Here is a 27,061-nt window from a genome sequence, read left to right on the forward strand (position 1 = left end):
TTGATTTGAGCTGTAGCGCCAATGGAGAGAGAAAGGAAGGCGAAGAAAAAGTTATTGCATATTATAGTAAAACAATAGAAAAAGCTAAAAAGAATTATTGCATTACCAGAACATCTCCTAGTTATTATAAAAGCCCTAGAATATTTTTGTAGTTTTCTTTTTAATAGAGATTTTATAATTAGAACTGGCTTTAGCGTTTTGCAGTGGCTAAAAAATTTTAAAAAGGCTGTTGCTTTAAAAAAGGACTAGTTGCTCGATGGATAGTAAGACCAACAATGTAGCTTCGACGTAGTACATCGACAAGAGCAATGCCATCATCTTTCTAATCAACCCTGTTTGGAAAGACAATGCCAGTATTGTAAAAGACTCGAAGAAAAAGAGAATGTAACCGAGAGATGTAAATCTTAAGGTGGCCACAGTTAAACAGGAAGAAGATAAGGATTATATTTCCCTGGAATACCTGAAAAAGAGTCAAAAGAAATATAATGACTTATATATATATATATATATATATATATATATATATATATATATATATATATATATATATATATATATATATATATATATATATATATATATTCAGAGATTCTACAGTATTCACTGCCTTCCCTTGCTCAACCGTTTCCATCTCTCTCTGTTGTTCTATTCTCCATCGTTTAGTCCTCTCTTACTCATCGCGTCGTCTACTTCGTTTCTCCAGGATTTTCGGGGTCGTCCTCTTTTCCTCCTTCCTATGGGGCTCTATTCGGTTATTTTTTTATCCATCTGCTGTCGCTAGTTCTTCTTACATGTCCATACCACTTTAGTCTTTTTTGTTCTATATATGTTAATATGTCTGTTTATATTGATGTTCTTTGCTTTATTTCGTCATTACTTCTCCTATCCATTCTTGTTACTCTGCAGCATCTTCGCAGACATTCCATCTCTGTTGCTGCTATCTTACTGCTGTTTTTCTTATTTATGATCCAATTTTCAGCCCCATATGTCATAATACTTCGCACTAATGTTTTATAAATCTGTGTTTTTGTCTTCATATTTAGGTGTCTGTCTATCCCACCATACAGAGTTAAGTTGTCGGATTGCTGTTCTTGTTTGTCCTAATCTTTGTGTAATTTCTTCCTCTGTTGTTGCCTTTTTCGTGATTATAAATCCCAAGTATTTGAATTTATCCTTTCCTTTGATTGTTACGTTGTCATCAATCTGTAGATCTTCTATGTCTTCTTCACTTGTAGATAGGTACTCTGTTTTCGCGAGGTTAATATCTAGGCCAGCCTTGGTACATTCTTCTTGTAGTTTCTTCATCATGTAGCTGAGGTCGTCTTGGTCTTGTGCAATCACTACTTGATCGTCTGCAAAGCTTAATATATATAGGTATTCGTTCCGTACCGGTACTCCCATGCCTTCGCATTTTCTTTTCCATGTAGTCAAGGATTTCTCTAAGCATATTTTGAATAGGGTTGAAGATGTGGAACAACCCTGCAGGACCCCTTTTGTTGTGGTGAAATCTCCTATGATTCTTGTTCCCATTTTAATGGACACTTTATTTTCTTTATACACAGCTTTTGTAGCTTCTATGAGTTCCGTCTGTATTTCTAATTTGTACATTGCCTCCCGTAGTTCTGACCTTGGTACAGAGTCATACGCCTTTCGCAGGTCCACAAATGCCAAATGTATATCTCTATTTTTGCTTTTTTCTTTTTCAACAGTTGTTCCAGTGTGAACATGTGGTCTATGCATGATCTTCCTGCCGTGAAGCCTGCCTGATCCTCCCCGATTTTGCCTTTTATCGCTTGCTCTATCTTTTCTCCCAGTATCTTCCCATATAATCTTCCTATTGATGATATTACGCTTATTCCTCTGTAGTTTTCGCATCGTTTTCTATCTCCTTTCTTAAATATAGATGTCATATATGTTTCCGTCCATTCCTTTGGGAGCTGTTCTCCATTTATGGCTTTCTGAAATATCCATTGTATCATCCGGTGTAATTTTTTTGAACCGTATTTTATAAATTCAGGTGAGATGCCCCCAGGTCCCTGTGCTTTCTTATTTTTGATTGCTTTTATGACCGTTCTCATTTCCCTACCTGTTATTTCTATTTCTTGTTGTGGGGATCTGCTTCGTCTTCGCCTTCCAATAAATTGTGGTCTTTGTTCTGTTAACAGTTCCTTGTAATAGTCCTTTCATTCTTTGTCCTGTATATTTCCCAATTTAATTTTTTCTTTTGAGTTTTGTTTTAATCCTCTCAGTACTTTCCATAACTCCGAAGTTCTTGTACTTCCTATGTATGTTTCGATATTTAAGCAGGTTCTTTCCCATTCTTCATTTTTTTGTTGTGTTATTTGTTTTTTCACTTCTCTATCTTTTTCTCTATATTCTTTAAAAACGAAATAAATTGCACTTATAAGAGGAAAATGCTATAATAATTGGCAAAACGGTCCACACGAAAAATTCCACATACCTACTTGATGGTTAACAAAAGCAAATAGATTATTGCTGCTTTATATTTCGACACGAAACCCATCAAAATTATTAAATCTGTTGTGGAAATATTATGTCAAAGTTTAAGCTTCAGTATGGTTCCAAATAAAAACCAATCCAACTTGCAAAGATTTGTCTACGAACTTTTGGAAATTGATAAAAAATTCACGATACCTACAGATTGTAAACTAGTAGATCCTGTAATTTAACGTAAAGCCTTGCTCATCCGGAAAATTTACTTTTGTCAAGCAGTGTGAAGGTAACAGAATACTATCGAAAACAACCACGTACATTTGAAGTGTCACAAATTAATTTCGAAGCCAATAGTTATACTAACCTCATCGATTGACAACAAATCTTTTGCAATTCGCCAAAACTTTAAGACGTCACAGATGACGAAATAAACAAGATCATTGCGTCTCACGGCGACGAGAACTTACTTTTTCTGAAGTTACCATTCCACAGACAGGCAGTGGAACGTTCTGTAAAAATAGTGACAGAGGCATATACATAAATTATTACGTGATATAGAAGAATCAAGAAAAGGTTCCATAAGAGCGAAACTGGAATACAGAAAACCGATGCCTTGATTTGAGAGTAAATAAGATTTAGTAGCCTAAACATAATTTGTTTTACACTTTAACTAATGATTATTTTTCATTAAAATTGTATGCTATATTCATTGTTTTTCTATCTTTATAATATTAGTTTATTGTATGGTAATGTCTGATTGTTTTAGAAATAATTAATGTTTAATTAAGTTTAATTAAACGTTGTTTTTACGAAAATTCCCAAATCTTTGAATCACATGTTCAGGATAAAGATGTAGAATAATTTCACTTTTTATAGCCAATTTATTTTTATATGTTTAGACTTAAGGCAAAGTAATATAACTATTATATGATAATTAAATTATAAAAAAAAAACTTCATACATCAGTGGCCCACCCTAATATAGAATAGAAAACGCAAGATCGTCCTTTCTTTCGCAAAAATGACCAAACAAAAAATTAAAACTACTTTAAATTATATATATATATATATATATATATATATATATATATATATATATATATATATATATATATATATATATATTATTTTTATTTTTCGCTATAACTTTTATATTTGTGAATATTTATAGATAAAAATTTACAACTGGATACTATTAAATATAAGAAATTATAATCTGATGCATACTTTGATGTAGCTGATAGAGGGCGCCACATATGCAAGTCATAGTCAAAACATTTTATTTACAAATCAAATTAAAAAATAGTTAAACTAAATAACATTAAACTTTTTGTCAAACGTGTGTCAAACAAGTGTTCGATATGTCCACCATTTTTTTTAATTTATTTGTCAATAGATTCTATAAAAGATCGTCTCATTTTAAATAGCATCATTGGTTCTAAATAAACTGCTGTAGTATTTATTGTAAGTATTATAAGTATAATCATAAGTATTCTTTGGTGATTTTTATTAATTAAATAATTATATTAATATCTCACCATATGACCAAATAATATGACTACCACGTACAATCCAACGTTCAGGAAAGTTGTATTTAAATATGTTCTCACTGCCCTCTCTCTATAATGTAATGGTGTACCATCTTGCATAAACCACATATTTCGCCTTAAGTTTGATGTCAATTCTTTCAATAAAGCAATAAAGTCATTTTATAAAAAATGTAAATAAATCTCATTATTCAAATTACAAGGTAACTCGCATGTCCGTAAATAATAATTACCAATAATAATTACCAACCGGAAGAACAAAAAAGTTAAGTGCACATATGTGGCATATGTGGCGCCCTCTATTAGCTACATCAAAGTATGAATTAAATTATAATTCCTGAGATTCACTAGTACCCAGTTGTAAATTTTTATACATAAATGTTTACAAACATGAAAGTTATAGCGAAAAATAGAATTTTAAATTTCCACTTTAACACCCTGTATCTTTCTTAATATCAACATTTTATTAAAGCAATTTGGCTTAAATCGTAATAATTTAAAGTGTAGACTACGGTTTCTTTTTGTACAATTACTTAAGGTCCACCTTGTATATATATATATATATATATATATATATATATATATATATATATATATATATATATATATATATATATATATATATTTAAGCTAAAACTGTAAGATTGTGAGTATTGACTGATTTCCCGTGTACTAGTATTAAATATATGTATTGGGAAGCTTCATTATTTGCTATTATGCCTATTATATTTGCTTTTCTTAAAGTACGCAATCCTATTTTAATTATATACTCGTATGTAATATCATAATATGTGATTAAAATGTAATTGCGGGTTCAAAAAAATTATTGTGTATACACCGAATTATTGCGTAATTTAGTATTTTTGTGTCGATAGTGCATATTAAGTTTTATTTATTATTATTATTTTTTTTTTTTTTTCGAAAGTACAAGAGTTCTATGGAATATTTAGGTTCATAATTATTTGTAAAATATCTTCGAATTTTAAATATTAAGTCATGAAGTATTAAATTTATATAATTGATTATATAGTTACATACTACGGAAATATGAGAATGAAATACCAATTTACATTTGTTGTATAGGTACATTCATATACTAAGATATCAAGACATTTATTTAGTAATATAAGTTTTGTTATTGCACTTTAACATTATTAACACCGCTTAAAAGTTGAATTATAAAGGCACCGTAATTTTTTGCAAGGTTTTTTACAAGTCAATACTTTTTCAAAGCATTTAGATACAGCCTCTATGCAATTTAAAGTTTTAACATTAACATCAAACCAAATTATTAACAAACATGTAATAAACCAGAAATTTTGTACCAATATAAGGGTTTTTACCCAAATAGTTAGTGGGCTGACTCATGTACACCTGATAAATGCAGCGATTGTTTAAATTCAAATATGGTTGTGTAAATTAATTGATACATTTGTCCTCCCTGTATTCCTACGATCCCTATAGCACCGATCGGGAATGCATCTCGCGAACCACAAGAGCTTAATCGTAGATAAGAGGGACAGACGCAACTCGAAAATGAACCGATGAACCGATGATATTGAATTTGTTTTGTTCGTTGTTTCGTAAAATAGTGTAAACCATGGTAATCAACAGTTACGGATAAGTCTTACCTAGTTTTACTCGAACCTATACATGTTTTTAATTGTTTATTGCAACCATTTAAAATTTGATAATTATTTGCACCTATGAGTTAAAGTTCATTCATCGCTCCAGGCTATAGAAGTAAATATAGTTGATATTAATATAATTAATATTAATTATCTTATAATAGATTGTTGTTGGTTTAATTCGCCACACTGATGATGGAACTTTTAGTCTGAAAAGGTTCTGTTATGATGTATCTCGAATGGGTCTTTTTAAATATATCTTCTTTTTCTAGTGCCGACTTCACTAATGAAGGTTATAACCATTGCAAATTCGTCTCTATCTGCTGCTTTTCTTAAAAGTGTCTATGTGTTTAACTTGCTCCAGTAGCGAATGTTTTTCAGCCAGGTGTCGTCTACTACTAGGATAATTTTTTCCTTTGATTTTACCCTTCGTACTCAACTGAAACAACTCGTACTTCTCGTATCTTCCTATTCTGTGTAAAACAGTTTCGTTCGTAATATGATCGGTTCATGATATTTTTAAAATTCTTCTAAAAATCCACCTCTCAAACGCTTCCAGCTTTTTCGTTAAATCAACTTTAACAGTCCAAGGTTCGGCACCATATAGAAGAATAGAGTGGATATAATATTTTACCATCCGCTATCAGATTTGTAGATTGAGTTTGTGGTTATTCAAAAACTTCCTCTTCGTCCAAAAAGTATGCTCCTGATTGATCTACTGTTGATCGCATTTCTGATTTTGGATTTAGATCTTCAGTAATCCCGACTCATAAGTACTAAATCGGCATAACGAATGTTATTTACATTTTCACCATTTATCATTATCCCTTCTGTACAGTTTCTAGTTGAAAAGTCTATCGAATATAACAGACCCCTTGCTCTTATCTTTGTCGACTTCCACAAACCATTTGACATAGTCGAAACAGTTGCTATCTTAAAAGCACTATCAGAATGCAGAATAGATCACAGGTATGCAAATATTATTCGAAATATATACGAAAATGCGACAACAACCGTTAACCTCCATTGCATGACTGAGAAGATAAAAATTGGCAGAGGGGTGCGGCAGGGAGATACCTTGTCGCCAAAACTATTTATAACAGTTATGGAGTACGCATTTAAACGGCTAGAGTGGGAATCAAAGGGTATTAGCATCGATGGAAAGATATTCAATCATCTCAGATATGCCGATGATATTGTTCTCATAACAGACAACTTAGGAGAAGCCAGAGTTATGCTACAACAACTACAGCAAGTAACCCAGAAAGTCGGTTTAAAAATAAACTATGGAAAAACAAAAATCATGACCAATCTCGTCCCTAATGAGCTAATAGAAATCGAAAAGTCACCCATAGAACTTGTGGAAAAATATGTGTATTTGGGTCACGAAATAAGGTTAACGCGAGATAACCAAACATGCAAGCTACTCAGAAGAATAAGTCTGGGTTGGGGTGCATTCGGAAAAATGAGAGACGTATTTAAAACAAATATACCGATACATTTAAAAATAAAAGCTTTTAACCAGTGCGTTCTACCAGTCCTTACATACGGAGGAGAAACCTTAACTCTCACAAAAACATCAGCCGAAAAATTGAGAAGGACACAATGAAAGATGGAGAGATCAATGCTTGGAATAAGCTTAAGAAATAGAATAAGAAACGAGGAAGTTTGTAGACGAACCGGAGTGGAAGACATTATCGAACATATTACAAGGCAAAAATGGAGATGGGCAGGACATGTTGCAAGAATGAAAGACGACAGTTGGACAAAAAAATTGGTTGAGTGGAGACCACGGGCTGACAAGCGAAGCCGAGGAAGACCCCCAACGCGATGGACCGACGACCTCAAAAGAATCGCGACCAATTAAATAGCAGAGGCGCAGAACAGAAGCAGATGGAAAAGTCTACAGGAGGCCTATGTTCAACAATGGACAACTCAGGGCTGATTGATGATGATGATGATGACAGTTTTCAAGTGCTTGTGTACTCTTCTGAGTATAGATTAAATAGTAATGGTTAAAGAACACAGCCTTGTCTCACACCTCTACTGATCTGTTGCGCATTCATGCTTTTTCCATCTAATGTTACCATAGCCTGTTGGTTCCAATAGAGATTTCTCACTATGTTAATATCATTTTTGTCGAGTCCTTTTCGCTTTAAACATTCCATGAGAATTTTATGTTTAACTTTGTCGAAATCTTTCTCCTAGTCTATAAAAGTGACGAAAAGATCTTTTTGTTGGTCTCAACATTTCTGAATAAGAGTTATGAAACTATACATAGCTTCTATTGTTCCGAAGCCATTACGAAAGCCAAACTGTCTATGTGTATCTTATGTGTACCTTGGCACCAACGTAAATGCAAAATGGGAACAGGCCACAGAAATTAAGGCAGGAATAGAACGAGCTAGAGCAGCGTTTAACAATATGAAAAAGCTCCTTATAAGCAAGGGTTTGTCTCTTCCCCTAAAACTACGTCTAGATAAATGCAACATTTTTCCGATCCTACTATATGGTATGGAGGCCTGGACGCTGACAGAGACGCTCACGAGAAAACTAGAAGCATTCGAAATGTGGGTATACCGATGCATTCTTCGTATATCCTAGACTGAACATGTCGCCAACATAGAGGTACTCCAAAGAATCGGAAAGGAGAAAGAAATCGTGAGCACAATCAAACAAAGAAAGCTTGAATATCTAGGCCACATATTGAGACACGATAAGTACCGTCTACTGCAATACTGCAATTAATTGTCCAGGGGAAAGTAGATAGTAAGCGAGGGCAGGCAGAAGAAGACACTCGTGGCTCCAAAATCTGCGGAAGTGGTTCGGGCTCACATCGGTCGAACTATTCAGAAGCGCCGCAAACAAGATCAGAATTGCCGTGTTGATAGCCAACGTTCGCAAGGGACAGGACACTTGAAGAAGAAGAAACTGTCTATAACTCATATCTGCTTCGCACTTTCTGAATATTCTTACATGTATAACCTTTAAAAATATTTTCAATAATTGTGACATTACCAAGATCAATCCATAGTCATTATAGTGTTTAAGATTCTTGGTTTTTGGTTTTTGAGGATAGATATTGCGCTTAAATTGTCATCTATAAGTTTAATCAGCTTGATGTGAACTTTATCTAGCCTGGGGTCTCTTCAGATTTTAATATTTTTGGATCTTCCTTGCTATCAATTTGTGTTGGTACCATTCTTGTGTCCATGAAAAGATCTTCAATATATTTAGTCTATACTTGTTTTAGTTCAATTGGGTTATTAATAGGTTTATTGTTTTTGTCAATTAATCGGTTAGGTGTGTTTGTTTGTGATTTTCCAGATAATTCTCTGACTTTTTTATGTAGATTATATTGTTTGTGTTTTTTTCTGCCACTTCTCTTCCACTCTTCCACTTCAATGCCTATTTTTTTATCATCCACTTGCCCTTGGCCTCTTTTATTTTGTTCCTTATTAATTTATGTTTTTCTCTATATTTATCTTGATCTTTGTTTCTATATTTTCTCTTGTTCCATAAGTTCCATTATTTCTTGTGCCAGCCATAAGAGAGCCAAAGGTTTTCGGCTCTCTTATTTCTTTTGTAGAGTTTCGTTCTGGGTCTTTATAATAGAATCTTTAATTTTGTTCAACATAATGCTCACATTCACAGTGTCTTTCTTTTCGAATGTTAATCGTTTTATTTGTTGATATATACAAATTAAAGCCTCAACACGTGTTTCGTTTATCTTTTGGATTTTAATATTTTTTTACCCTAAGTTTCTTAGGGTAAAACTTGGGGTAAAGTTTCATTTTTGAGACAAGGAAGTTATGACCTGATGCTCCAGAGTAAATCTTTACACTTATAATGGAATTTCTAAACCTTAGATTGGTTAGTATAAAGTCGATTTGATTTCTAATGCAATTTTGTTTATTATCCTGTGGTGACCTCCAGGTATACAGTCTACGGGGTGGTAATCGAAACCATGTGTTCATAATCGCCAGGTTTTCTTCTTGACAAAATTGAGCCAATGTGTGGCCTCTGGCATTTCTTGTTCCTAAACCATAATCATCTAATTATATTTTCCACTCGGCCTTTTCCTATCTTTACATTTAAATCTCTCAGTATTATTGTAATTTCTTCCTTCCTGGTGTTTTATAAAAGTTGTTTAAGTTGTTCATAAAACTGTTCTATTTCAGCTTCTAATTAATCTGCAGTTGGAGCTTACACTAGCACTTTATTAATGTTCACTGACTTAGCCTGTATTTGTAATAACAGCATTGTATCTGAACAGGGAACGAAATTTACAACGACTGTTTGGATTCTTCTGGAGATAATTTTTCCAACTCCGTATGGGTGATCTCGGGGAGATATCCATGACCAATGTTTTACCGGAACCAGGCCAGCGCATTTCGCTTATGAATAATATTTCTAGGTTCAGTCTGTTCATTTCCTGAATCCTGTTGCATCTTTTATTATTCGAACAAGCTCCTTACATTCCATGTACCAAAATTTAAGAAGGATTTGTTTTCTATATAGTTATTTGCCACATTCGGATGGCTCCTCCATGCGGAGATTCTTAACATCCCTTGACCATTAAAGGTCCGTCGCGGACTAGGAGCCATGTGCTTCTAAAAATACTGTTTAGATTTAAGTATCTATGTATTAACTATAGTACAGCTAATAACAAAAATGGTTGATGCTGAAAAAAAAACTGGCAATGAAAATATTAAAAATATAAAAAATTTAAAAAAATTAAAAAATATACAAATATTTTTTTAATATTTTAGTAACATTTGGGCCTGTATCATAAACTCCACAAAATTCTCGATTACTTAGGAATACTTTTAATGTGATGAATGTCAGCAGATCTAGTTTCTTTGGTCAGTTACTGTTTTATTTAATGTCTCCCGTATAGCAATATTATTAACATTAATTAATATTATTTTATTCGTCTGCTTGTGTTGTTTTTCTATCTTTTTGTTTTAAACGGCATATTACTTTTGGATGAAACCGTCCAGGGAACCCTTTTTTATCACAATATTAACAAGGTTTCTTTTATTCTAATGTTAAAGGCAGTTTTTACTGTGATTTATTCTTCTTTTTTATAACTAAACTTTCCAGTTTTCGTAATTCACCTATCAGTTTTTCCATTGTTGTAACGTCAGCTCTATTAATATTATCTTGTATATAAATTGCCATGTATAAAGTTCTAAAGAATTTGACGACCACAGAGTTACAAGAGTTGGCTGATCATGAGTCAGGTATCTGGGATATAGTGGACTTAAGCGATGAAGAGGATGGTGGGGTTGAAGAAATTAATGTTAAAAGACCACAACAGCGACTCAGAGCCATCCTAAGACAAAAATTTCCAAAATCCCGGTATATATATATATATATATATATATATATATATAGTTCATCGCCCCTTGTATTCATGATATTTACACTTTTATAAATCCGTATCCTTATCACATATTTAATAGACCTTTCTCATATAAAATATACCTTTTTAGGTTTTTATTTTATTTAAATACCCATTTAACTGATCTGGTTTTGGCAAGGTGTAAACATTTTAAAAATTTATTTTGGTAAAATTTGTGAAAGCGTGATTTATAATGAATCGTAATTTAATTTCCGAGTCGGACTGTGCAAGATGTATCGCTTGAGTTGAAGAAGGCCATTCACAGCGGGGCATGGCAGAAATAGTGGGTGTTAGTCAGAGTGATAGAGTTCGCTTGGTTGACGCCAAGTTACCAATAAGCAACAGAATAGATATATCAGAATTTCGATTAGAAATTCTTCTATATTTGTACCATACTGGTTTGGAGTGGCCTGTAATGTCTTCAGACATGAATTCCATTGAAAATGCATGGAATGTGCTCTCTAGAGTTATTTATGCCCGAAGGAATCCTCCTAGAGCTTATCATTACCTTACAATTGCCGGTACAGAAGAATGAACATGAATGAACTGTGGTGAAAATAGACGATATTAAAATTGTTAAATACTTTTTTAACTAGAAACAAATATTCTTGTTTTTTGGACGGAAATTCCTTATTAAAATGTCGCTGTGGAAAAAAATGCAGTGCCTTGTAATTAATTTTTTTTGGTTTTTTGTAATAATTTTAAAAAATTGGACATAGCAGGTCGTCTTGGTGACCATTCATAATCACCCATCTGTCGTTGTAGTGGAGTGTCATTTACGTGATTCATAAACATCTAATGCAAAGTGAGGTTACACCTCTATCCTGCATAATCCATATTTTTCTTTTGACGTGAAGTTACAATTTATTCGATATGTAATAATATAATACATAATATACATATACAATAATCTCCATTTAAATTTTGAGGAAGAACATTATGGTCCTAGTAGTTGGTTGCCTATAATGCCACACATTTTAATACAGAAAGTAAATGTTGTTTCATCAGTGAGCATAATCTGTAAATAACATAAATATCTATCATCTGTAATAACATAAATATCTATCTATAATAAATATATGTAATAAAAGAAATATGTTTTCGCATAATACGTTGGTAAAACTGTAACCATCCTGGAAGATCTCTTGGAAGCACATTTTGAACAGATGTAAAGTGATAAGGGTGGAAGTTTTTTGTTTTTGTGATTTTACTGACGAAATTATTATTACCAAAAAAAAAACAAGTAAATTAGACGTTTGCAAAAAAGTGGTACAGTAAGCGGTACTGTGGACTGGCGCAAAGCTTCAGATTATATTTTCTGTATTTTTAAAATTTAAATAAAATTTTTAAAACTAAAAGTAATTTTATTATTTATTTATTTTTTTTTATTATATTTTTTATAGATTTTAATAAAATTTAAACAGTTTACATGTTGTGTAACGAGCTCTCCATGATCAAAATGTTTACTGTGATTTCGAATCACGGACCGCTATTTTGTTTCGCTACTTCCGTGACGCTCGCCTCATTATTTTACTGTAGAGAAAATAATGTCAGTATAGAAGCTTCGCTTCAATAAACTTTTACTTTTGTCTTCTTCTTCAGTTTTTTTTTATTCTTTTTTTTATTTGTTTTTCTTTTACTAAAATGATATAGGTACCTAAAAAATTCAATTCTAAAGCGAAAATATTAAAATAAAATTTATAAATTGTTTTAATGATATTACGACTTTAATTAGCCTCATAAGGTATTTTTCTTGAAAACATATTTGATGTTCTAACCAAACAAATCGCTTTTTAATTTCTTTTTATAATCGATTAAAAGTAACAGTTCGTTTATTAATTATTTTCTTTTATTTTTTAGGAAAATGCCTATAAAATAATTATAAAGAAGCAGTCTAGAAGAAAATCGCTGCCAAAGGAAAAACGAGTGCAATTTAACCAAAATATTGTAAGTTTCGATCATATTAATGCTAGCTTCTTACGTTACCTACTATTAGTTTCAGGCTTTTCGACTTTATGCAACTTTGAAGTCAAGCTATGTTATTTCGCATTTTTTTATTGATTATATTATGTTAGGGCCCTATTATTACCAAGTTTATAGTATCTCTTTAGTTTTAACATACAGGCTGTATTTAGCACATGTTTGAGCATTTATATTAAAATTATAAGGTGAAAAAATTTCTGAATGGTATTATTCTTTTAGTTCTATATTCCCTCAGCAGACGTGCCTTTATGCAATTTTTTTTTTCTTCTCTTTCTTTTCCATATCACTTTTTTTTCTTTTTTCTTGTTTTTCTTCCAACATTTACAACATTTGTTGTATGACTAGATGTAACTTTGTAACATGTACTTTTTTCTGACTGCTTCATTATGTGCGCAAAATACGTTAATTTTATTATTAATGGTACTTATACTAGATATCTTTATTTTTATTCAGTTAATTTAAATTACGGTAGAATTATTTCTTTAATTTAAAATTTATAGTATGTCCAGAAATAATTACCTGATCCTTAAAGAAGTCTTCCTAAGTTAGCTGCCAGTCACTCCCAGGTATTTGAAGTATTCTATTTCTGATCCTTTCATTTTAATTGTTTTATTAGTTTTTTCCCAAATTGTAATATTTTTATCTTTTATAATTTAATCTGAAACCCATTATGCCCCTTTCTGTTGTATTTCTTCTAGCATTTCTTGCATCATATTTCTGTTCTTTGTAACAATAACAATATCGTCTGCTTAGGTGATTATTTGCTTACCTTTCATTCTTAGGATCCTTTTCTTTACTACATATTCTAAAGCTAGATTAAAGGGTGCTGTTGATATGGCATCAACTTGTTTCACCCCTTTAGTTATAATGAATTTATTTGTTACCGGTCTTTGCATCTTTATGCTAATTGAAGGGTATAGATGCAAAAATCACATTCTCCACTTTTTAAAATTTTAGAGCAAATGAAAAAAACGTCTACAAACAATATTATGAAGTCAACTATAACGAATTTTTTGTTTAGGTTTATAAAGTCACTTACTAATGGATTTTATAAAGATATGCTGGGGATTACACCGCTGAATAAAAAAAAATTACTTATTAATTGGAATAATGATACTTTTGGTACTAAAATTTGGAAAATGTGAGGTCTGTACTATAACAAGGTGAAAACAGTTAGTTTTGAAACCAAGCTTAATAGAAATGTTTTGATAAAAAAGTTCCATAATACTTTACGAATATAATTTAGGTATACAAAAATTCAGTTTTTTTTAACTTGTTTTATTTTGCTCAAATTTTACTTGAAAATATAAAACTTGCCAATAAAAAATTAAATTTGGAAAATAGGTATCTCATTAACATCAAGGCATACTTCATCTTCTTCAGTTACAACTCCTTCTTCTGGATCGTCTAATACATGCTTGTAAAAATGTAATTATTCAAAATTTCTCCACTCATCTCCATAATGTTTCTTTAAAACAGAATTTACGTCGTCTTTCTTTTGAAGTTTCACTATACAATTACCTTTAGCAATATTTTCCGGCCTTGAGCTACGCAAAGTTTGTCCTCGTTTAGTGATGATTTGTGCAGTGTCCACAACTTCACTTCTCCATTTGTAAGTTGGCTCACCTTAAACCAAAACGCGGGTGACGTTTTGTACCTTCTTTCGGATAAAGTAAAGTCACTTACATAACTATATACCAAAATGCAAAGAACCAGGAGCTTTTATTACTTGTTTTGTTACCGATTTACAATTTGCAACTGTTACTTCATCTCCAAGCTTTTTAAAAGTAGCAAGCCAGTCTATTATTTAAATCTATTCCTCAGGGCTAACAATTATCTTACGTTTTCTAATTCCCTTCTCAATATTTTCAAAAACGCAATCAGGAGGGAGAAAGCTGTGATATTGGAAAAACGAGCTGGAGCTCCGTTATATGATTTGGTGCGTTTAGAACCATTTGGCCAGCATGTCAAGTAAAATTGTGTTTTATTTTGACCCTCACACCCATCACTAATAAGAATAACAGTCTTGTATGGGGTCATATTAATAGCACATAATAAATCAAATGAACAGGATGCTATTACATCTAAATCTTTTGTAAACTTGTTCTCAGTCCATACGTAGGAAGTTATGTTTTCCTTAGTAGTTTGGATTTCGAAAACTCTTTTACAACAAAAAAATTATCAAAGTGTAACTGTCGACTGTAATAAGTGGATTGATCTGGAAGTTTCGGTAGCGCCTGATTTTTTTGACAATCAAAGCTCAAAATCAGCAAGTCACCTTTGACCTTCTTAAGAAGGTTATAAAATGCTTTATATTTTAACTTGTGTACTCGTTTAGTTGTTATAAAAGTAGCTTTTTGTTATATATCCTTGTATACTTTTATTTGCTCAGTAAGTGACAAGCAAGTTAAACAAACATTCACCCGTGAGCTGCCAAATCCTAAATTATATCTAAAGTTTTGCTCTTTTACTTTAACAGTTTTGTCTTGAAAAGCTGTTATGTCCATTCACTAAAGTTTTCGTACATTAAGTTCAGCTGAGAGATACTTTCGAACCATCTTTTTTGTACAATATTGTGTTTTGCTACAGTTCAAGCTATTCAAAAAACGCATAACACTAGCTTTTTTTGGCTATAAACTTGTGAGTAGTTCTGTCCCTTCTTCTTCTTTCTTTTGGTATTTCACTAGCAGTAAATTACCTTTGGGCTAAGCTATTCACACTAAACCTGGATACATTTAAGGTTTAAAAAAATGTAATATAGCAAACTGGGACATTTTTCGTTTCATTGTTTTGTATAAAATATTTCGATCTAGCTTGTTGTACTGTATTCCTCTTATGTATTTTTAGAACGCCTTGTTTGGATTTGCTGCATAGTCAAATGTTTTAAGATAAACTTATCTTGCGATATTTTAGCCTGTGTTGCATAAAACTTTAAATGAAAGCGTCTAATAACCTGGACTGATATTGTTCTGCATAATAGTGCGCCACTATGGTGGTTGTAGGTCGGGAAGTTCGGGAACCCTTTTGCCGTATATCTAAAAAAACAGAAGATAAACATCGGTTAGATTGGTTATCGTTTTTTTTTTTATCTAAACATTCAAGTTAAGCAAGACATCTTGAATTTAACAATGCACAGTTAAGATTAAAGTTAAGTTAAATATCTGCATTTCTTTGCCTTGCTCCTCTTCCATTTTTCCGGTGCCTTTACTCGTTTCCTAGCCGTTTCACCAATATTTTCTTACTGGTAATACACTTGCATTAATTTTTTTGCATCTTATTACTTTAAATATTAAAAAAAATGACAATAACTTAAAAAAACACTTCGCTTGTGTCTAACTAATTCATAACAAACTAAGTCGAAATTCGAACACTGCCGCTAACAAACAACCTAGGAGGCATGTGACCGTAACTCTCCAGTCTCATAGGTTGAAAGAGTTAAAGGTACGTTTTGACTGGAGTGTTTGTTGCGATCATCGCTGAACGATGATCACGGTATACCGCTTTTGTGGTCTGCTACGACGCCGATTTGATTAAAGCATCTGTCGCTGGAGCCGCTAGCGTCGATCGTTGGTGACTGGTCCGAGAGCAGACAAAGTAGGGAACGCAGAGCGACTATAATGGCTTGTGTATATGATTTTGACAGTCTTTTTATTCTTTTGTTTTTTTTTTTCTATTTAAGAGATTCTCTTCTGGAGACACTGGATATGGAACACAGTTTGTAGACGACTTTTTTTATCCTGTTTTACTAAACTTAACACAAAATCAAACTGAAGTTTATTCAAACGGAAGAATTGTGAAAACTTACCATTATCTCCTTATTGTTGTTGTTTATCAAAATTTAAAGTATCCTTCTTCTTGTTGTCTTTTAAATATTGCATGTTTTTCTAATCTTGGAACATTTAACATTTGTAGCATTTCTTCATCCTCTATTTCTTCTGCTAGCAGGTATTTTAACAATAATGGTTTTCTTTTACATAACTCACCTCTGCAACAAAACCTCTTGTTCACTAAACAACGGAAAAGTCACTAATCAAATCATCATTTCAGTAAAAACACTCCGCTTGCGATCATGGCTTAGCGATCATTGCTCAGCGACGATCGCTCAACGATGATCGCAACAGACGTGCTAGTAAAATCGACCTTAAAATGACGGAGAATGTTAGTTTTCGAATAACAGCGCGATTTTTATTCATTAATTTGTACAAGATACTGTTAGTTATACTCTCTCAAACTATGAAAAATTGCGTATTTCAATGTGGAAAATACAAAACAACTAAAAATACATTTTTGGCAAAAAAAGGAGAATGTGGCTTTTGCATCTAAACCTTTTAATTTCGCTAGTTCTTATTGTCATATGTGTTAATTATCTGAGTTTATGTAATATTTTTAATTTTTTGTGTGCTGTCACTAATTGTTTCCTTTTATTCGAATCAAATGCCAGGTTGAAGTCGAAGTCTATAAATAAGATTTACAATTCTAACTTGTATTCATCTGTTTTTTTTTTTCAATATTGTTTAATTATGTGTATTGCATCTATTGTTGATCTTTATTTTATGAATTCACATTGGTATTGTCCCACTCTACTCTACGTAATCTTGTCAAAGATTATTATTATGTATTGTTATTACTTGCTCATCTATCAGTCTGCTGATATTTTCTCTTTTTTCCATATATTTTTCAATATTATTAGTATTTTTGTTTAGATTCCTTCCTTTGTATTTTATAAGTTCCATGTTAATTTCTTCTTAACCAGGAGCTTTTCCATTTTTGCTGCTCCTGTGTATTACTTCCTCCAATTTTATTATTCTTATTGCTTTTGAGATTTCGATGTGTACGTCGTCTGTTTCTTCTTCGTCAACCTTTTCCCATCCATCGTTTATTTCTTTTTCAGCATATCCCTCCGTCAAGTCTGACACACTTGCTTATAATCATTATCCTCTATTATAGTTATTCACGCTTTATTTTTAATTCTGTTTGATTTACCTTTGTATCTTATACTTTGTTCTTTATTATTTAAAAAAAATCGTGTTTCTATTTGTTTTTTCCCGTTCTTTTTTGCATATTTTTATCTACTCATCTTCTTTTATTTTGTCTTATAATTTTCGTAGCATTCTTTTTTAATTCTTCATAGATTTGTCTGTCTTCCTTTTTATTTGTTCTCAGCCATTTTATTTCTTTACATTTCTGGTTATATTATTCGTTTTTGTTTTCTCCTAGTATTTCATATCTGCTTGTTAGCAGCTTCTTTTAATGATTTTTTGATCGACTCCCATTCTGCTGTTATATCTCCTGCTTTGTAGTTCTTGTCTGTTTTGCTTGTATTTTAACTTTTTGTCTTATAGCGTCTGTGGCCGTATAGTGATCTAAGTCTGCACACGCAAATATAAGTGTTAAGACTCACCTTTAAATGTTTCTTAATCAGTACCTGGTTTCCTGTAACTATCTAAACTGCACTTTGGCCTTTGGATCGGTGATGAAACCTCCTCCATTTTTAAATATAAGTTTTCTTATTTCATTGTTTTCATGACTAATGCATGTAAATTATACAACACTTCGTTATTTGATTGTATTGGAGAACCACGTGAGTATAAACAACAACAACTAAGATTACTGATTGTATATTACGAAAATTACAGCTTGTATGTATTAATATGTTATATTATATGCAGAACTCGAAATGAGGAAACTTATTTTTATTTATTTTTTAATAAATATACTTTTACTTCTGGTTTTTTTTATAAAATTTAAATTATCTGTCCGATTTAAAATGCCTTAGTTTAGTCCAAATAATATTATAGTGTCTTTTTGTTTAACTTCTACAATTAGAATCCGTTTTCACTCAGATATGTCCTTATATATGACTTCTGTTACGATTCAAAAACTTCATAATTTAACATATCTAATTGTTTTCATTGATTAATATTGGAACTGTGTTCAATAAATGCATACCTATGTTCTTAATACTATATTGTATAATTATTTATTATCTTTAATATGGTCAAATACATTAAATATTTTTTTGAAGTCTGAGATAGAAATTAGAAGTAATGATACCCTAGAGGAGAGGGATGGCACACATTCCCCAGAGCTAGATAGTTTAGGCTCTCAAGCTGAACCGGATTCTTTGGAAGAAAATAATAACGAAGAATATTATCGTGCAAATAACATTTACGAAAGGGATGAGGAAAAATACTCTAACGAATCCGAGGAATGTTCTGAATGCCATAGTGATGAAGTTCGCGAATATGATGATGATGATATTAATTTTGAAAATCTTAGAAGTAAGTATTAATATTTTTAAATGATTTACACGAATCAAATTAAAACAAATTTATTACACATTTATTGATTATAAACAAAATGGCGATTTTTCTATTCTTCTATTTTCTATTCTATTCACAAATTGTTGAATCTTCCTTTTTAATCAATTTTACAATAAAACCTAATATTTAAAGAAGTTTTATGAAAAGTTTCAGATTCCCAAATTGAATGATAAAAAGTTTTATTTGCGTAACCACGTTTATCGCATGGTTTAAATTTATAGAAGTAAATAGTGGAGGAATATATAATCTTTATCGGCAGCGCATTTGATGTTGAAATCAGTCCAGTTGGGAATTAGTTGATAATTTGCCAGAGTTTCCTTATTTGAAATAAATTTATTATTTCGACGGAGTAGAAAGCAAATCTGAAGTAAAAAATGAGCATTTCAGAGCATTTTCAAATTTAGGTGGCATTGGCCTTTTAGTGTTTTTGTCTGAAAGATATAATATCGAACAAAAAATTCTCATTTGAAATTTTTTTTCAATTGTATCGAAAATAATTTAACTCTTAACATGCTGATTTTAAAGTCACTGTCTCCAATAGACGATATAAATTTTTCCCATCTACTGTTTCGGCGTTATGATTCAGTGTAATATTATCGTCACTTCTTAAATCATAGTACAACTATTATTTCTAATATTGTTCTGAAGCTATTTTCTTGTGGCATCTTAAAATAATTACTATTTAATTTAAAGTAATAACTGTGATAATGAGTAAAAATCTAATAACAAACGGGCCTTACACAAAATTCAACAGGATTCAACAAAGCCTTTGGAGAACAGAATTTATAGAACTTTGTATAAGTTTAAATATTATATAACAAATTATCAAAGAAGATTAATTATACCTCAATACAGTAAGACCCCCATTTTTATGGAGTATCGAAAGTTCATAAAACGAATATACCACTTTGACCTATTTGTACTATCATAAATTCTCCCTGTAGTGAACTGCCAAATTTTTTATTGAATATTGTACAACCATTTGCAAATAAAAATGACCCATTTATAAAAAATACACAATATTTTTTAAATAAATTATCAAATATTTAATTTAATTCAAATAATATTTGAGAAGTTTGAACATAAATAATTTATTTGCAAATGTTCCATTAGATAAGACTTTGAATATAATCATGACAAAATTAGAGAACGATGATACATTGACAACTAGAACAATACTAGATATATATGCTATAATGGAGTTATTCACATTATGTATTGATAATACCTATTTTAAACTAAATAATGAATTCTATAAACAAATTTTTGGTCTAGCAATGGGCTCTAGTTTATTTCCATTATTAGCCGATATATTTTTGGAAGATTTTAAAACAAATATTATTTCTAAACAAAATTTAAAACCCACAGTAAGGTGAAAATATTTAGATGATATATTCTCAATATAGCCTCATGGATCAGAGATGTTACACATTCCAAACGATAAAGACGATAACATTTACCATAAAAAAGGAATATAATAACACACTACCTTTTCTGGATGTTCTAATCTCTAAAAACGATACTGGATATGAAATTCAGGTGTATGGAAAACCAACACACACCAACAGATATCTAAATTACAAATATACGATACGATACTTATACGATAGAGCCAAAATTACTTGTTCTAACGAAAATTCGTTCTTAGAGGAAAAACATTTGTTAAAATATGTTTTAATAAAAAATTCTTATCCTTTATCGTTAATAAATAAGGAATTTTCAACAATCGACCGAATAGAACAGAATACCTTGGAACGAAATCCTACAGCATACATAAGAAATAATACGAGGAAAATAACAATACCATATATAAAAAGATTATCAGAAAATTGGAGAGAATGGATCTCATTCAGATCCATTTTATCTAAAACTATACCTAGCAATGAACAAGAAAGAACAAGGAATTGTGTTTATAAAATACCATATGAATGCGAGCAGTTTTATTTATGTGAAACATCAAGGCCATTCAATGTTAGAATAAGTGAATATCAATCTTATATTAAAAATGGAGAATTTGATAAATCTTAAATATGTAAACACCCATGGGAAATGAATAAAGGGTTCCATGGAACGATTGAAGTATATTTTTAAAAGAGAAACAGATGGTAAAAAGAGAAAAATCAAAAAAGCTAATTATGCTAAATAAGACCAATTGTGTTGCAAATTCCTCGGCAGAATGCAGTAGTATATTGTTACCCATTATAAAAGAGGAAGTTAATAATAGGAAAATACCACTATTAATAAGTCAGTAACATATCAAGGATACATAATTTATGTTTTTTAAATAATATACACATAAAATCAGAATTTGGTGTTTATTGAGAGTAAACTAAATGTAAGACCAAATACATAGGTACCATGTTGGGATAGTATTATGAGGTTTTTTTCCTGGGGTTTTCCTCATGATTTACTACAGAATCACTAACAGGAGAATTTTACTGTCATCGTGATATGTGGTTGTCTTTTTAAAGACGAATCACACGCTATAATTTTTTTCTGACGCATATTCTCAAGTTAAAGTTGATTTCATGTAATCGAATGAACTATCTTGGAATAAAGTCGTCCCAGGAACGCAACTCAGCAATATTGGCAGTACCATTTTAAAGTCGTCTACTTTAAAATGTATAGTATATGTCTGAATTGTCAATATAAATGAGTCAGATAAAATAAAATTATGAGAACCAAGAACCAAGTAACAAAAAACAAAATTTGTTTAATTTATTAATATTTGTATTTTGATTTTCGATTAAGATTCGAAGTGGAAATTGAAACGTCTATAAATTTATTCTAAATTTTAATTGTGGCTTATTCCCATTAAAATAGTAATTATTATTTCTAAAAACAATTCCTGAAGACACATACTCGTACACTTTTATACTTTTATTAATTTCATATTCAACTTTTGCGCTGCAATTCATCGTACTGTGTGCAAAATTCGTATGAATTCAAAACTACAATTAAATTTTTACTAGCCAGTGTACAATGAAACTAAATGGCCAAGCATTGTTGAAAAGGAGGAGTAACTTTAACCTTCCAGGGTATAATAAATGATGTATTCGCGAAGAGTAATACATTTTTAAAGTAAACCCATTTTGATGTTTAAATCATTGGGACTTTTAGCGTTAATAAGCGCAAAGGTATCTGTAAGTCAGAGATGGTGAAAAGAGAAAAATCAAAGAAGCGTCTCTAATTATGCTAAATGAGATCAATCTTGGCAGAATTTAGTAGGATCTGGTTACCAATATTAAAAGAGGAAGTTAATAAAAGGAAAATACCACTATTTTTAATAGTGGTATTTTCCTCACTATAATTAATAGTAACGTATCGAGGATACATCATTTATGTTTCCTAAATAACATACACATAAAATCAGAATTTGGTGTTTATTGAGAGTAAATTTAATGTAAGACCAAATACTTACCATGTTGGGATAGTATTAATAGGTTTTTTCCTTGTTTTTTCCTCATGATTTACTATGGAATCACTAACAGGAGATTTTTACTGTCATCATGGCATGTGGTGGTCTTTTGAAAAACGAATCACATGCTATGATTTTTTCTGACGGATATTCTCAAGTTAAAGTTGATTTCATGTAATCGAATAAACTATCTTGGAATAAAGTCGTCCCAGGAACGCAACTCAGCAATATTGGCAGTACCATTTTAAAGTCGTCTACCATTTTAAAGTCGTTGTTTAATTTATTACAGTTTGTATTGAGAACGTTTTCCGAAGTGGAAATTGAAACGTCATTAAACTTATTTTAAACTTTAATTAAAATAGTAATAGCTTTTGTATTACCTCGGAAAAACATTTTCTGGTGATGATCCAGAGAAACTTTAATCGGCGTGAAATAATATTCAGAACTTTCAATATCTTTTAAACGTTGTAAAAGTTTGACTGCATCATGTAATTTTCACTTCTTTGGTTTTCGATTACTGAAATTTTGCTCATACAAAGGTAATTTTTATAAATATGTAAACAAATTTAATCGATTATTATCAAAGGTTTGTGAATTCTTCATGAAGATGAAAACATTTTCCGTACGCACTTTACGCGTAAGTTTGGACACATCTTATTTTTTGTCAAATATCCGTAGTATACTGTGTCGGGATAGGAAATTAAAATATAAACCGAGACGAGATATCACGAATTTAATATAAAATTTCTTTAAGATTATAAAATCAAAAAGTTTTTTTTTCTTGTTTATTTACATGTTAATATTTTTCTTAAAATGTGATATTATGGTGATTGACAAACTTTTGTAAAAGTTAATATTATTTATGGTAAATCGCCTTTGATAGATATCTATATTTTTAATATAAGAAATATATTTTAGAAGATTCCATAGGAATGGAGATGAAATTTAAACCTATTTCTGAGATCATAGTCGATCCAAACTCAGATTTTTCAATGACACTGGAGGAGCAGCTAAGAGCAGTTCAAAAGCAACTACAAGCTCTCTCACAACTTCCGTCTGCGGTGCAATTAACATTGGATGCTGTTTCTAAACAATTAGCTGAAATTGTTAGTAGTAAAGAGGATGAAGAAAATGAAAATGACATTGAAGATGAAAATGATCAAGGTAAACTTATATTACTATTTCCATTATACCTTTACATGTACTTTTGAATACCTTAGAGCTACATCGAATATACTAAGTACAATATTTATCCTCAACAATTAAGTTGGTACTAATAACTGAAATATCGAGCCTTTTGTCAAATATGGTTTATGACTACTGATAGTTTACAGTAACCAACAATGTTATGTTATAACTTTTATACCTTTACATTCTCTACTCTCTATTTTATTCTTTTAGATCGTAGAATATTCGTTTAACATTCTTTCTGTATTGACGAACTTTGGTAAGGACTTTTGAATTATAGTCCTACTATATTTGAAAGATATAGAGTTTGGTTGTATTCAAGTGTGTCTCCTTTGTTCCTTGATAGTCAAAGAAACCATCATAGTCATAGCAGTTTTATTAGTCGCAAACAAATTTTTACATTTTCCATACATTTAACGAACTAGTTAGTAACTTGATACCTCCCAAAGCATTAACGTTTGTCAATACCGCGTTATGATAAAATTATAGTCATCACACTTCAAAGGAAGAACTTGCAAGGCAATATACAATTTCATTACTGCAACCTGCGAGTGCAATTATATATTAACCCTGCATCTCAATGTAAAAATTACTGGTATGGATATATATAAAAGCAATGTAGCTTAAAAAAGAGATGTCCGAAATGTTCAGAGAAATGGAACAGTGCCCAAGAGGACAAAAGCATCCAGGCGGATGAAAAACTAGCAGAGAAAAATAGAAGACAACTAAAAGAGTAGCCAAGACTTAAAATTGAAAACAAATAAAATAGTAACATCATAGTAAACCAAAGACGGGCACCTATAAAAAAACCCAAAATTTTGCAGGTGCGACTGCAACTAAATCAATGAAAAGAACCAGAACACAAAATAGAATCTAAAAATCAGGGTATGATAAAAAACTACATTTAGAATGCCTACGCTAATCACCAAGTTTAACACGAATAAAAAAATTCAGATCAAAAGAGTAAACAGTTAAAACATAAGTATAAGGCAATGGCACAATACTTATAACAAAACAAGATTCTAACAACAATTCGAACAACGACAACACTAGAAACTACAAAAATATACTTTAAAACAGAAAAGCTGGATATAAGAATATCAGTTATGATTAAACACTATTGTACTATTCAACAAAGTAAAACTCAATATATTACTGTAAAATAAATATCAGATCATGGCCGGCAAAATGGGAGACATAAAAATTACTAGTTTTTGGCGACCAGGCACGCAAGCATTAATCAAAACATACCAGGGAATCATTGAGGCAATAGAAGAACTATATAGAAATAATAAAAAATACTCGGCAAGAATAGGCATATGAAATGTATTAAACATGTATGGAATAATCAATCACTTCCTCAAAGAATAAACAAAGAGCCCATCAAAAGAATCCACAAAATGCATCAATTGCTAAATGAAAAATAGAAAATTAAGAGTGGTAACACTACAGTAACACTGTCAAATTAAGCGAACAATCAAACTCAATAAGAATGGAAGAAAGCAATTAACCGAGTAACTAACACAACACTACAAAAAATAAAAATACATACAAGCAAACAACAGTTTATGAAAAAATACAGCCTGGTGGAATCGAACATGCGAGAAAACACATAAAAAAATTCAAAACAATTTATTTTATAACAATATTCTCAAATAGAAAAAGAACGTTCTTGAAGACTGGAAATCACAAATTACTATACCCACCTTCTTCTTCTTGTAGTGCCTATCCGTTTTGGATGATGGCGATCATCATGGCAATATGTATTTTGCAAACTACGGCTTTGAGATTTGTGGTTGTTTTCCATCTACTTTTCCTTGAAGAATTAATTGCAGCAACCTATACCTTTCGTTGTTCCTTATGATGTGAGCGAGGTATTCAATTTTGGCTGTTTTTACTGTGGTTAATAACTATTTTCCTTTTTGCAATCTTAATAAAACTTCCTGGTTAGTAACGTGGTCGCTATAGAATATCTTCATAATTCTACGATAAAGCCACATTTTGAAAGCATCAATTTTCTTACAGGTAGCGTCTGTGCGAGTCCACGACTCCGTACAATAGTATAGGAAAGATATATCATCGTAGTAACCTGATTTTTATGGATACTGATAAATCGTGACATTTGAACAGCTGAGCCATTTTTTGAAATGCAGATCTTGCTTTCTCTATCCTAGATTTTATTTCTAGGAAATGGTCCCAATTTTCATTGGCGTTCATACCAAGGTATGTTTTTACTCTTTCCATTGGTTGACCATTCACACTGATTCTTTCAATTTGCTGTTCCTTTTTAGTGATCATCATACATTTTGTTTTCTTAATGTGCAGTGAAAGTCCATATCTCTGACGTCTTCTTCGTAGAGTGCCGTCTCCCTACGGAGGTTGGCAATCATAATGGCTATTTTTATTTTTGAACTTGCTGCTCTAAACAAACAAATCTCTGACGTACTGTGATTCTATTCATTAACTTCTGGAGGGCTTCATGACTGTCAGCGAATACCACCGTGTCATACGCGTATCTGATGTTATTGACACATTCTCCATTAATTCGAATTCCGGCTTCAACATCTTCTACTGTTTCTTGAAAGATTTCCTCAGAGTATATGTTAAACAGCAAGGGTGATAGTGTACATCCACGTTTGATTTTGATATCGTCGGATTCTCCTGCCTCTGTACGGATAGACGATGTTTGATTTCAGTAAGGATTGCTAATAATTCTTAGATCACAGGTGTTTATTCCAATATTTGTTAATATCTCCATCAGCTTGTCGTGTTTTACTGTATTAAATGCTTTATGATAATCAATGAAGCATGCATAAATATCGCAATTCACATCTCTACATCGTTGAAATAGCACTTGTATACTAAAGAGGGCCCTCTCGTACCACTGCGTTTCAAAAACCAAACCGTGTACGGTTGATTTTTTCTTCGCATAGTTTATATATCCTTTGATGTATGATTTTTAGAAATAAATTTAAAATGTGTCTCATTAAGCTGATGTTTCGGAAATCATTGCAGGATGCGGATTTTGTTTTCTTTGGTAGAGCAATAAACGTTGACTTCAGCCATGTTCTTGGTATTACTCCTTTTAAATATATGTCATTGAATATTTTTGTT

At 31.3% G+C, this 27,061-nt stretch overlaps 1 protein-coding gene across 3 annotated transcripts in view; it reads left to right on the forward strand.

The window, feature by feature from the left end:
- LOC140452410 (uncharacterized) overlaps nt 1-27,061 on the forward strand; it is a 90,401-nt gene that overhangs the window by 38,576 nt on the left and 24,764 nt on the right. For all 3 annotated transcript variants that reach the window (XM_072546648.1, XM_072546666.1, XM_072546657.1), the window contains exons 7-9: nt 12,896-12,982; nt 19,044-19,299; nt 23,678-23,923. In XM_072546648.1, the coding sequence (XP_072402749.1) occupies nt 12,896-12,982; nt 19,044-19,299; nt 23,678-23,923 (589 nt within the window). The remainder of the gene's footprint in view (nt 1-12,895; nt 12,983-19,043; nt 19,300-23,677; nt 23,924-27,061) is intronic.

The sequence above is a fragment of the Diabrotica undecimpunctata genome, chromosome 1 (assembly GCF_040954645.1).
Source record: "Diabrotica undecimpunctata isolate CICGRU chromosome 1, icDiaUnde3, whole genome shotgun sequence".
NCBI classification, from domain to species: Eukaryota; Metazoa; Arthropoda; class Insecta; order Coleoptera; family Chrysomelidae; genus Diabrotica; species Diabrotica undecimpunctata.